The following is an 11,641-nucleotide window of genomic DNA, read 5'->3' on the forward strand; positions in this document are numbered from 1 at the left end:
GTGCGGGGGCCGGGCTATGGCCCCGTGCCTGGGCTGCTTCTACTCTGGTTTCGGCCCTGTTGAGCCCCAAGGGGAGACCACGGGGACCGCGCGGAGCAGCTGTGGCATTCAGACCTATGGGGGCGGGTAGTGGCATGGTAAGGCGTGGCAGTGGTGTGTTGCGTGGTGGCGGTGTGTTGGTGCGAGGCCACGCGTGGCGCAGCACGTGGCCGCCCGGGGATGGCGTCACAAGAGCACATCAGGGCATGGCAGTGACGCATCAGACAGTGCGGCGCTCACCTCCAGCCCGCCTGGCCGCGCTCCAGGCCGGACTACAACTCCCAAGACCCCTCACGGCGGGGCGGGCCGGGCGCCTCCAACTCCCGCGATGCACCGTGCCCCTTCCCCCACCCGCCTGTGACGCGACCGGCGGGCGGGGTGCGGCGCTATGGTGACGCCATAACGTTGCGCGGGTGAGAGGTCAGCGCGGCGGAGCCGGTGCCGGGAACAGACGGCGCCCCCGCCCCCGCGAGCGCCCCCTATGGCGGCCCGGCGGCTCGTGCGGCTCGCGGCAGCCCCGCGCGGGAGGTGAGCACCCCCCTGCCCCTTGCAACTGCCCCCTTTCAACAACTGCCCCCCTGCAACTACCCCTCTACCCCTGGCACCTGTCCCTCCTGCATCTCCCCCCGCCCCTCGCACTCCACAGCCCCCCCGTGCCCCCTCCAATGACATCTCCCTGCCTGGGTGAGGGTGGGGGCTGGCGCCACATCCCCTTTCCTGCCTCCCCCTCCCCCCCGCCAGGTGGGGAAGGAAGCAACCAGGGATGTGCTAGGGGGTCAGCACCTGGCACTGGGCAGGGCTGGGACAGGCTGGGGAGCCTGGGGACCTCCCTGGCCAGCCAGGCACCCCCGACTGTGCTGTGGACCCCCAGCCCTCATGTGGAAGCATTGGCAGTGCGTCTCTGCCCCTCCCCCAGGCCTGCCCGTGGTCCCCGGTGCGTCTCCCTCTGCGACGTGCAGCTGAGCTGTGTGGCACAGGCCCTCGGCGGCCTGGACCGGGCACCCCACGCGCCGCCCAGCCGGAGCTTCATCAACCTGGCCGGGCCCTTCACCAACAAACACAAAGAGTACTCGGAGCGGCGCATCATTGGGTGAGCGCCACGGGGGGGGGTGCGGGGGGCAGGCGGCCACACTGGGCTGTGTGCCCTGTGGCCCCAGAGGCGGGGGCTCCGTTTGAGGGCTCTGCCATGCCCCCCCGGTGCAGGTATTCCATGGAGGAGATGTATGACGTGGTGTCCAATGTGGAAGAGTACAAGAGCTTCGTGCCCTGGTGCAAGAAGTCGGTGGTGGTGTTGCGGCGTGCGGGCCACGTGCGGGCGCAGCTGGAGGTGGGCTTCCCGCCACTGCTGGAGCACTACACCTCTATCATCACACTTGTGCGCCCCCACCTCGTTAAGGTAAAGCCCCACTGGTGCGGTAGGGAGACGGTGGGCCTGGCTGTCCTGCCCTGCCCTGACCCATGTCCGTGGCTCTGTGTCCCCCAGGCTGTCTGCACCGATGGGAAGCTCTTTAACCACCTGGAGACTAGCTGGCGCTTCAGCCCCGGCATCCATGGCTACCCCCGCACCTGCACTGTGGACTTTTCGGTAAGGATGCCCCACTCTGTGCCCGGGGCCTCGGAGCCAGGCCACGCTGTGGGGGGCTGTGAAGCGCCTGTGGGCATTTCTGAGTTCTAGCTCAGGACTCCTGGGTCGCATCCTGAGCCCTGGGGATGGGGGTCTTGGTCCCCACTGCCAGCTGGTCACAGTGCCCCCTCCCCACAGATCTCCTTCGAGTTCCGCTCCTTGCTGCACTCCCAGCTGACGGCCATCTTCTTCGATGAGGTGGTCAAGAAGATGGTGGCTGCTTTTGAGCGCCGGGCAGCTGCTGCCTTTGGCCCCGAGACCCGCATCCCCCGTGAGCTCATGTTCCACGAAGTCCACCAGACATGAGGACGCTGCCAGGTGGGCGCGAGGGGAGGGCTGCAGACCCCCCCCAACCCCCACCGACCTTTTAACTATTTATTGGACTGCCTCTGTCCCAACGTTCTCTAATTTATCTCCAGAGCCAGTAGCCATCCTGGCCTGGGCACCCTGCCCCAGCTCTTCCCCCTGCCTCAGGCTCCAGCCTGTAGCTACATTTACTTTATTTTATCAGGGGGTCTTCTCTACACCCCACCCATAGGGCAAAGGGGGATCTCCACCCTTTACTGATTTGGAGCTCCTGTATACTACTGCAAGTGCCAAGCCCAGCAGGCACATGTGAGTGAAGGCAGTAAGAGCTGGGGATTGCATAGAGTAGGGCAAGGCCTGAATGCCTGCAGCACCACCCCCTCCAGGATAGCCTAGGGCCCCTGGGTGGATAGTGGGGATGGCATCTGGGGAGAAGAGGTCCTGTCTGGCTCTGGGGCTGCACCAGTGGGGGCAGAAGGGAAAAGGCGAGGTGCACCAGGAGAGTAAAGGCAACAGGGTCCAAGTGACAGCTAAACTGGGGGGGAAGGGGGTGCCCAGCTCAGGGCCCTCTGCTCTTAGCACCCAAAGGGGCAGCTCCAGGGACACAGTGGCTCTGTGCCTGGCTTCTCCCCACAGGGGATAGCCCTATAGGTGCCGGGGGGAGAAGGGACCAGAGCTTCATGGTCCTTTGAGAGGGCTGCCAGTGCTGTTGCAGCTGCTGGGACCCATCCCCGACCCTTCCTCCCAGACCAGGGCACAGATCCCCCACTCCAGTTTAAGCACCCCCCTGCTGCTCTAAGGGAACCCCAGCTGCCCCCAGTGTGGGGGGGAATGGTGTACCCTAAGACACATCCCCCACCCACCAGTGGTGCTAAGTTCTATGGGCTATACCTGAGGGACTCTGCTGGATTTAAAGGGGCAGGTCCAGCAAAGCATGCTGGGATGGGGGCCCTTTAAGTTAGCAGGGCACAGCTGGGAGCCTCTTGCTGGGAGAGTGGAGGAGCTGGGCTCACTCCAGCCCACTCAAGGGTGAAGGGGGTTTAGGGCACCTGGGTCCAGGGGAGGGGAGGCAGCATCCCCCCTCCAGGTAAGCCTGGACTTGGGATGAGGATAGGGGCCAGTGCTGGGGTCTCCTAGAAGCCCCTCTCCTCCCTCTGATGCCTGGCTGTAGGGAAGGGCTGCCCCAGGCAGGTCCGCTGCTCCCCGGCAAGCAGGATGGATAAGAGCAGCCCTGCATGGCTCCCCTCCTTGGAGTTCAGCACCCTGGGCCTGGGGCTGCCAAGGGCAGGGCACAAGCCCTCCCCCAAGGGACAACACATGGAGCCATGAGCAGAGGTTGTTAATAAAAAAACATTTATTTTGCATTTTCTTGTTTGTACAGAACCACCTGAATCTGCAACAGATCGGGCAGGGGTGGGGGTGGGTGCGTACACACAGGGGAGCAGGCGCGGGGAGGAGTGTATCAAAGCCATGCTGGGGGGCCAAGGCAACTCAGTTCTGTGAGTAGCCTACGCCTGCCAGCCAGGCCAAGCCCCCAGGCAGAGCAGAGACCCCCTCAGCTCCAGCAGGATGAAGTGGGGGGTGTGCCTGGCTCGCCCAGCACAGGTGTGGGTGCCTGGGCTGGACATGGAGTGCTGCAGCAAGCTGGACACAGGGTGGGCCAGGGGCTCCCTGCCCTCCACCCCCTTCCCAGCCCTAGAGGTGCCTACCCCCTCCCCATACAAGCGTGGGGGAAGGGGAGGGCAGGGCTCAATTCTGCTACAGACCAAGGCTCAAGCTGGCAGATCACACACAGCTGGGGGCAGGGTGTAGAATTAGTGCCCCTGTCCCCTCCCTTCCCCTGGGGCTGGAGTCTGGGGAGAGGCCAGGGCACTAACCAGACAGCAGACAAGACAACATGATTCCTACAGGGCTGAACCTTCCTTTCCTGGCCTGGGATGCTGGGGGGGGGGGGGGGGGGGGCGGCAGCATAAGGCTGAGCTAGGAAATTGGGCAGGGCTCTGGCCCCCACTGACCCAGGCAGCAGCCAGGGGTGGTGGGGGCTGCTGGGCTCTGCCAGAGGCAGGAGCTAGGGGTGGGGGATAGGTGGGGGGAGTATGGGTCTGGCTTCTCTTTTAACCTTAATTTACACCATAAATAACCTGAAACTTCACAGTGCCTTAGAGCGGTTTAATTCTAGCCTGCTTGGGCCCTGTCGCAGAGGTGCACTGTCTCTTTACACATTCCCTTGGGTGCCACAGGGCCCCATCCCTTTAACCCGACTTGAAGCCCACGAGCTGCATGAGGCCATCCGTGCTCATGGACTTGGGTCTCTCCAGGGGGAAGCCGAGAGCCCGGCTCCAGACGAGTTGTGACAGGACGCCCAGGGCCCGGGAGACACCAAACAGCACTGTGTAGTAGTTCATCTCCTTCATGCCATAGTACTGTGGGAAGAGGGGGGTTGGGGCACATCTCAGGGCAATGAGGGGCTGCTCAGAGGAGCTGGATGCCCCCAGGGCTGGGTGAGCTCAAGACCCCCCCACCCACCCACCACCCCCACTAGTGAGGGCCATACCTGGAGCAGCACTCCACTGTGGGCATCCACGTTGGGCCAGGGGTTCTTGGCCTTGCCCTGCTCCAGCAGCACATTGGGCACAATCTTGTAGAGCTGAGCCACCAGCTTGAACATGGGGTCATCGGGCAGGTGCTTGAGGGCAAACTCCCGCTGGCAAGTATAGCGTGGGTCCGTCTTCCGCAGTACCGCATGCCCGTAGCCTGGCACCACCTGCAGTAACATTGGAGCGGGGGCTCAGAGCCAGAAGGAGGGGCTGCCCCAGCCCCAGCTCAAGGAGGCAGCCCTCTGCCCGGGCTACTCACCCTGCCTGAGTTCAATGTGTTCCAGATGAAGTCCCGCAGCTTCTCATCCGACACCTCTTGGCCCAGCTCCTTCTGCAGGTTGGTCAGCCACAGCAGCACCTCCTGCAGGGCACGGCTGGGTGAGTGCGGGAATGCACATGCATCCGTGTACAGACCCACATGCTGCCACCTCCTGCCCCCCCAGGTGCTGGTTTGCGAGGGGCACCCACCTGGTTGGCAAGGCCGTGCAGCGGCCCAGCCAGCCCGTTCATAGCGGCTGCGAAGGCGAGGTACGGGTCAGAGAGGGCGCTGCCCACGAGGTGGCTGGTGTGAGCGCTGACATTCCCCCCCTCATGGTCACTGCAGTGGGGGTGAAGAGGGGTGGGGGCAGATGAGAGCAGCTCCCAGCCCAGGGGGAGATGCTATAGCACCTTCAGATGGCAAGGGGCAGTGAAGCGCCCTGGAAGAGCAGCAATGCACTAGCTAGAGTGGCACCTGCCCCTATGGTGTCTTGGCAGTCAAGATTAGTCCAGAGGCAAGGCTAGATTCTGCCCAGCCTTCCATCATGCCGACAGAGACCATGTCCCACAGGGGACAGACCTCTGCCCATGGGAGCACAGGAGGCTCCTGGGCTGCCTCACCTGTGGATAGTGAGGTAGAGCCGCATGAGCTCGATGAACTGGGGCTCACTGTAGCCCAGCATGTTGGTGAAGTTATGCGACCAGTCCAGGCCAGGGTCGATGGCGCCAATACTGCTGCCCTCACGGTACAGGTTGCGGTAGATCTTGGCCGCGATGCAAGGCAGCTTGGCGATCAGATCCATGGCGTCCTCATAGATGAACTGCAGGGGAGGGGGAGAGGAGACTGGGCAGGGCTGACCCCTGAAGCCCTCCCTGAGAGTTTGACCCCTGCCAGACCAGGGATTGTGATGCCAACCTCAGGCTCTGACCCAGGGATCACGCCCCCCACCCAGAACTAACCCCACCCCACAGGGGTCCACACACCTACTGGCCCCCTTGCTACCTATGCCAGGGATGAGAAGCCCAGCCCCTACCTCCCAGTACTTGGCCCGGTTGATGCCCTCTGAGTAGGCACGGGCGAAGTTGCTTTCACTGTTGAGGGCAGTGACGGCAGCACTGAGCTGGGACATGGGGTGCAGGTTGGTGGGGAAGTTGTCCAGCATAGTCACCACATGGGAAGGCAGTGCGGCCCTCTTGGCCCACTCTCGGGACAGCCAGGTCACCTGGGAACAGAGGCATGGCCTGTGGTGTCAGTAAAGAGGGATGGTGGGAGGGACTTGTGCCCGCAGCCCTGGTGCCACTACACAAGACCCCTCGTGCCCTGCATTACCTGCTCCTGAGTGGGGATGTCTCCTGTCACCAGCAGCCAGAAAAGCCCTTCAGGCAGGGGCTCCTCCCCACCAGGGGCTTTGGGTAGCAGCTTCTGGCACTCGGGTATGCTGTATCCACGGAAACGGATGCCCTGGCAATGAGAGAGGGTAGAGACTCGGGTTCAGTGTGGGGATGGGGATAGCAAGGGGCACCCAAGGTTGTGGGGGGCAGCCGAGCCTTACCTCGTCAGGGTCCAGTACGGATGTCTCATAGATGAGCCCCTTCATACCTCTCATCCCGCCGTAGATCTGGGGAGGAGATAACAGTGCTTGGCACAGCCCAGAGCTGGGTACCTGCCCTCCACACCTGATCCCCTGGTGGCTCAGGGGCTGCAGCACCACGTGGGGCCCGAGCCAGCCACAGCGCTGTTTACCATGTCCACAGTGATCTGGCCAATGACCGTGTTGCCGTACTGCTGCCTGAAGCTCTTGATCCTCATCTGCTCCTTGGGGATCATGTTGGCCAAGACATCCTTCAGGTTCTGGTGAGAAGGGGAACAAGAGCTGCTGTGGGGAGGCTGCATGACCCCTCCTTGGAGGCATCACTGCCCCTGGAGTGGCTCTGGCTCTGGAGGATGAAGCAGCCCCTGGCCAGGCAGCCAGCACCCCCCAGCTCATCCATCTGGACCCCCCCCAGACCAAGGGACTGTGAGAAGATCCCTGCCCCACCCCTTCACCAGCCCAAGGGGAAAGAAGGGGCTTATACTTACCGTGGCCGAGCTGGCATGCCGGGCAGCAAAGAGGATACATGGCGCGTTCTGCAGGGAGAGATGCAGGGAGATCCCTCAGGCCTCAGCTCCCCGGGGGGAAGCAATGTGAACCTCCAGAGGCCTTGTGCTCACAGGCAGTCTCCCCCACTCCCAAGGGCATCCCCCTGTGCCCCCAACCAGCCACCCAGAAATAGCAACATGCCTGGGGGTTTTGAAGGGCTCTTTGTCTCCCCCCCACCAGGAGCAAGGACTTGCCTCCACTCTGCACCCACTCACCACAGGAAGCAGAACTGGCTGAGCGAGATCAGTGCCCAACAGGTATGAGAGTGGGAGTGGGCAGAGGGCAGGTGGTTCCCCTGGCATTGGTGCCCCCAGGCTGGGCAGCTCAGATGGAGGGCAGAGGCTCTCACCCCCTGCTCTGTGCCCCTACCCCCAGTAGAAGCAGCTCCCGCCTACCACTTCCAGCTTCCCCTGGAAGAACCACGAGTCATTACTAGTGTGTGTGGGTGGGCCTGGAAAACGCTCTGCCTGGCTGGCACAGGGACTGCTGAGTCAGCAATGCCAACACCTGCCGGTCGGCTGTGCCTACAGGAGCGAAACCACGGCAAGAGGAAGCGCAGGCACCTTGGAGCAAATAGGGGGCCAGGGCACAACAGCTCCAGGATTGCATGTGCTAGGGGCCTGCCCATCCTTGCACTGCCTCTAGGCCCTGGGCACAGAGCTGTGTGGCTCTAGATGCAGCAGGGGGTCGGGGAGGGACAGCCTCTCCAGCCTGGCAGCCCTACGACCATCCCCCAAGCCCAGTTATTGGCAGGACGCCCCGTGGGAGCCTGCATCCAGGTTCTGTGCTCTGTACAGGGCCACAGGCTGCCGGGCTGTTTGCTCAGCGGGCAAGCAGCCCAGTGAGTACACGGCGGGCCAGAGCAGCCTGCCCCTAGTGGGGGTGGGGAGGGGCTGCAGAGATCCGCAGGCATGCCACTGGTGTCCCACACCCAGCCTAGGCCTCAGCCACTCGCCCCGTCCCAGTGCAAAGTCTGGCCCTGCAGAGATACCGCAGACAGGCGCGAGTCCCGCAGGGCCAAGGGCACCAGGAAGGGGGAGGGGATGTGCCAGATTTGCCCCCCACACTTGGGGGACAATGCCTCAGCTGGGAACGAAGGCACCTTCCAAGGCAGTTGCCCCACTGGTCCTGTGCTCGGCAGCGCCCCCCTGCCCGGGATCACTGCCCCCACAAGTGCCCAGCTTGACTTGGTTTTTCCATTCAGCCTGTAGTGCCGGGCGCAGGGCAGACTGAGCTGATCAGATAGCGCAGGTCCACCAGAGCCAAGGACAGGACAATGTGGGGCTGCCAGCAAGCCAGGCCTTGAGACCTGCAGCCTTCCCACAAGCCAGCCGGGAACCCAGTGCATGGTGCTGCACACACCAAGAAGCCCAGATATCCAGAAAGCCCCCAGCTCTGGCCTCCTCCCTACTCTCCACTCCTGAGCCTGGCCTGCTCCCCTCAAGTTCAGTGAGGGGATGGGAGGCACAAAGCAGCTCTGGATAACACAGCTGTTACTGAGCAAGGGCTCTAGTAGCAGAAACAGCACAGCATGGCAGGGGGCAGGAGGAGGAAGAGCCCCCAGACCCAAATGCCAGGTCAGAGACAGTTCTGGGCTTGGCCAGGCAGGGGTAGAACATGGTCTGACAGGGCTCCAACTATGGTGGGTCCCATCCCAGAGACAGTGCAGCCCCTCTAGGTCCTACAATCCAGGGTCTGGAGCCTGGGCTTCAACCCAGCAAGATTCAGTCCCAGCCATCCTTGAGGGGCAGCCCCAGAGCTCTTTGGTGGGGGGCTGGGCCCACCTGCTGCAATCAGGCAGGGCAGGGACTCATGGCTGCGGGAAGCCACCAGCCAGAAGATCTCTGCAGCATGGAGCAAGCAGGAGTCCTGTTCCTAGGGGAGGAAGAGGGCAAATCCTGAAGCCCAGAGCACCCTGCCCAGGCCAGACACCGATGGGGGAAAGCAGAGCCCTGGCCCAGCTGGCACATGACCGGCTATCTGCCCATGTGACGTGGCAGGGGTAAGACAGCAAGGCTGATAAGGAACTTGGTGACCAGAAACCCAGGCCTGTGCCTGGTTCTGCACCACGCTACCTCATGGCCCCCCAGGAAAGTGCCGAGGGAGGGCAGCAGCAGGACCAGCAGGTGGGAGGCTCGGTGGAGCCAGCACCAGGTGCTGGGGGAGGGGGGGTCAGTCCAAAGGCACATGGGGGGTGGAAAGAGGCTTAATGATATCAGCCCACAGGAGACCATAGCCATGCCTGGTGCTGGAGCTGGTGACAGCTGGGCACGGGCACTTCCAGGCAGCAACACCCCAGGAACGATGCCAGGGCCAGTGGGGGCTGCTGGGTAGCACTAACCAGCACCCAACCTGGGGCAGGGCCAGAAGCTTTTCAAGGCGCCCAGCAGACTTTCCCCAGTGCAGCCTCTCCGCAGCACAGGGACCTGAACTCCTGGGCTCCCTGCGCAGCCTTCAGGCCTGGTGGAGCCTGGCCCTTGCCATGGTACCAGGGTGGGTCAGGGCTGGCAAATGCAGGCTGGGAGCATGGCAGGGGCACCCCTGTGCATTATTGCACCAGGGGAGATCCCACAGCCCGGCTCTGACCTCTGCCAGCTCCTCCCAAGAGCTGGGCACACCTGGATCCTCTCCCCAAACACCAAGCACTGCTCAGGCCCGAGGCAGAGCCAATGCCTTCCATCTGCCAGATCCCCGGCCCTGCAGACCCCAGACAAACAAAGGCTAAATGCCCCCGAGGGCAGAGCTCTGCCTACAGGGCCCAACAGCACCAACACCGCGGGAAGGCACCAGACGGACAGAAGAGTGGCAGAGGGGGGTGGTAGCAATGGCAGGATGGGACCCCACCCAGGCCGATACCCCCTACCCCCAGGATCTTGGCAGGGCAGCACCCCCAGCTCCAGGGAGGGTGCAGCCGCCCCAGGGAGGCAGCTCAGGGCTGGGCCCCAGCTCACCACCTCGGGCTTGCACAAGACCAGGTGAGGCTGGGAGCAGTTACCCAACCAGTGAAGCCACTTCCCCTCCCTGGCAGGTGGGAGCTGGCTGGAGGGGTGGGGGAGCAGGAAGGTGCCGGGCCTTCCCTGGACCCCACTGAGGGGGTCTCAGCCAGGGCCTCCCCCTCCTTGCCCCACATGACTTGCACCCGAGATCCAACCTGGGCTGCAACCCAGGCCCCTCCGAGAGCCAAGGCCTGGGGAGCTGTCAGTAGGAGCCGTCTATGTACAGGATCCCGGCTGGCTGCCTGCACCCAGCACAGGGACCAGGCTGGAGGTCCCCTGGCAGAAAGGTGCAGCGCTCCAGCTCCTCCCCCACAGAATTGAGGGCCCAGGAACCCCAGGGCCCAGCCTAGGGCAAGAGGGGAGAGGAGAGAGGCCGAAACAAAGAGGGAAGCGGGCAGTGGGGAAGGCCCCAGCTCCAGTTACCGGCATGAGCCCATCTGGCTTTTGTTTCAGGTGGGAGCTGAAGTCTGTTCTAATTTTAGCCTCCCTGCCAGGCTGGGGCCACTGGGCTCCCTGCCCTGCACGGGAATCCAAGCGAGACACACAACACGGCATGGCCAGGTTGGCCGGCAGAGGCCAAAAATACGTGACCGCCACGAGAAGTGGCAGCGCGTGACGAAATTCCAAGTCCAACTGACTCCCGGTCTTTCCCCCGCCGTTGCTCTCCTCCTGGCCCACCAGGGCCCATCTCCCTGGGCACTGCTACCCCCTGCCTGGCCCATGCATCCTGCGAGGGGAAGCCACCTGGTGACCTTGCCAGGTCCCCACTGAGCCGCTCATCTGCTCTGCGCAGCTGCCTGCCATCAGGTCCGTGCAGCCCCAGGGCCCCCGTGGCTGGCCAAGGGCAGGGCCGTTGGGCAGATGCCACAGGTCCTGTGGGCCCTTGACATTCGACCTCTTTGCCCTCTACGCTGCTGGCACCCACCGTCCTGCTGGACGCCGTGGGGAGTGGGGGACGGGAGGCTATGCAGCTCCTTCCGCTGGCTGCAGGCAGGGGACAAGTCCCCCGCCCTTGGGGCCTGGGCCCTGCTACCCCAACCCCCTCCTCAATGCAACCCCAACCCCCAGGGGCACCAGGGCCTGAGGGGCAGGTCAGACCCCCCACTGGGGGGAGGCCCTGCCATGCGAAGGGGGGCAGGGCTGATAGACCCCCCCCATGTCACCCTCTCCAAACCGGCGGGACACGAACAAGGGCAACAGGTGCCTGCAGGCCCCACAAAGAGCCCTTTAATTATCCCCCAAAAGGGGGTGCGGCCCCTTTAAGCCGTCCCGCGAGGCCTGACCTTGGCGCCCAGAAGCCGCGCGGCCGCGGTCAACAGGGTCATGGCGAGCGGAGCGGAGCGCTGGGCCGCCTGGGCCGGCGGCAGGGACGAGGAGCGGAGGCGGCAAAACAGGGAGCCGCGCCCGGGGGTCCTCGCGGCGGCAGGGGCGGAGCGAGCGCGGCGGAAATTACCCTAGCCCCGCCCCCACCCGGGCTCGGCGCCGCACCATTGGCCGAGCTTGGCGTCGGGAGGCGGGAATAGGTAAATGAGGCGACGGCGGGGCTTAGGTGGCCGTGGCGGGCGCCTGAGTGCGACGCGGCCCGGCCCGAGGGCGCCTGGGCACGTGCGGGGCGGGGCCGCCAGGGATGGGGGGAGTGTCGTGACGTCCCCCACAGCCCTCCCCATCCGTGGCCTGGTG

At 64.1% G+C, this 11,641-nt stretch overlaps 2 protein-coding genes across 2 annotated transcripts; one reads left to right on the top strand and one right to left on the bottom strand.

The window, feature by feature from the left end:
• The first annotated feature begins 58 nt into the window (after positions 1–58).
• On the top strand, positions 59–3,932 carry COQ10A (coenzyme Q10A). The gene is made up of 5 exons (XM_090050469.1): positions 59–567; positions 956–1,129; positions 1,243–1,435; positions 1,523–1,624; positions 1,802–3,932. Exons 1-5 carry the CDS (start codon positions 521–523, stop codon positions 1,967–1,969), a joined length of 684 nt encoding a protein of 227 aa, XP_089906595.1. The 5' UTR covers positions 59–520; the 3' UTR covers positions 1,970–3,932.
• On the bottom strand, positions 3,931–11,396 carry CS (citrate synthase). Its single transcript, XM_090050468.1, has 11 exons — positions 11,245–11,396; positions 6,905–6,952; positions 6,569–6,676; positions 6,378–6,443; positions 6,155–6,286; positions 5,859–6,047; positions 5,446–5,645; positions 5,035–5,164; positions 4,826–4,927; positions 4,524–4,733; positions 3,931–4,392 (listed from the first exon to the last, which is right to left on the bottom strand). The coding sequence occupies exons 1-11, from the start codon at positions 11,284–11,286 to the stop codon at positions 4,222–4,224; spliced, it is 1,398 nt and encodes a 465-aa protein (XP_089906594.1). The 5' UTR covers positions 11,287–11,396; the 3' UTR covers positions 3,931–4,221.
• Between the last annotated feature and the right edge of the window lie 245 nt (positions 11,397–11,641).

The sequence above is a fragment of the Crocodylus siamensis genome, chromosome 6 (genome assembly GCF_052110815.1).
Source record: "Crocodylus siamensis isolate JL-2025a chromosome 6, ASM5211081v1, whole genome shotgun sequence".
Classification (NCBI taxonomy): Eukaryota; Metazoa; Chordata; order Crocodylia; family Crocodylidae; genus Crocodylus; species Crocodylus siamensis.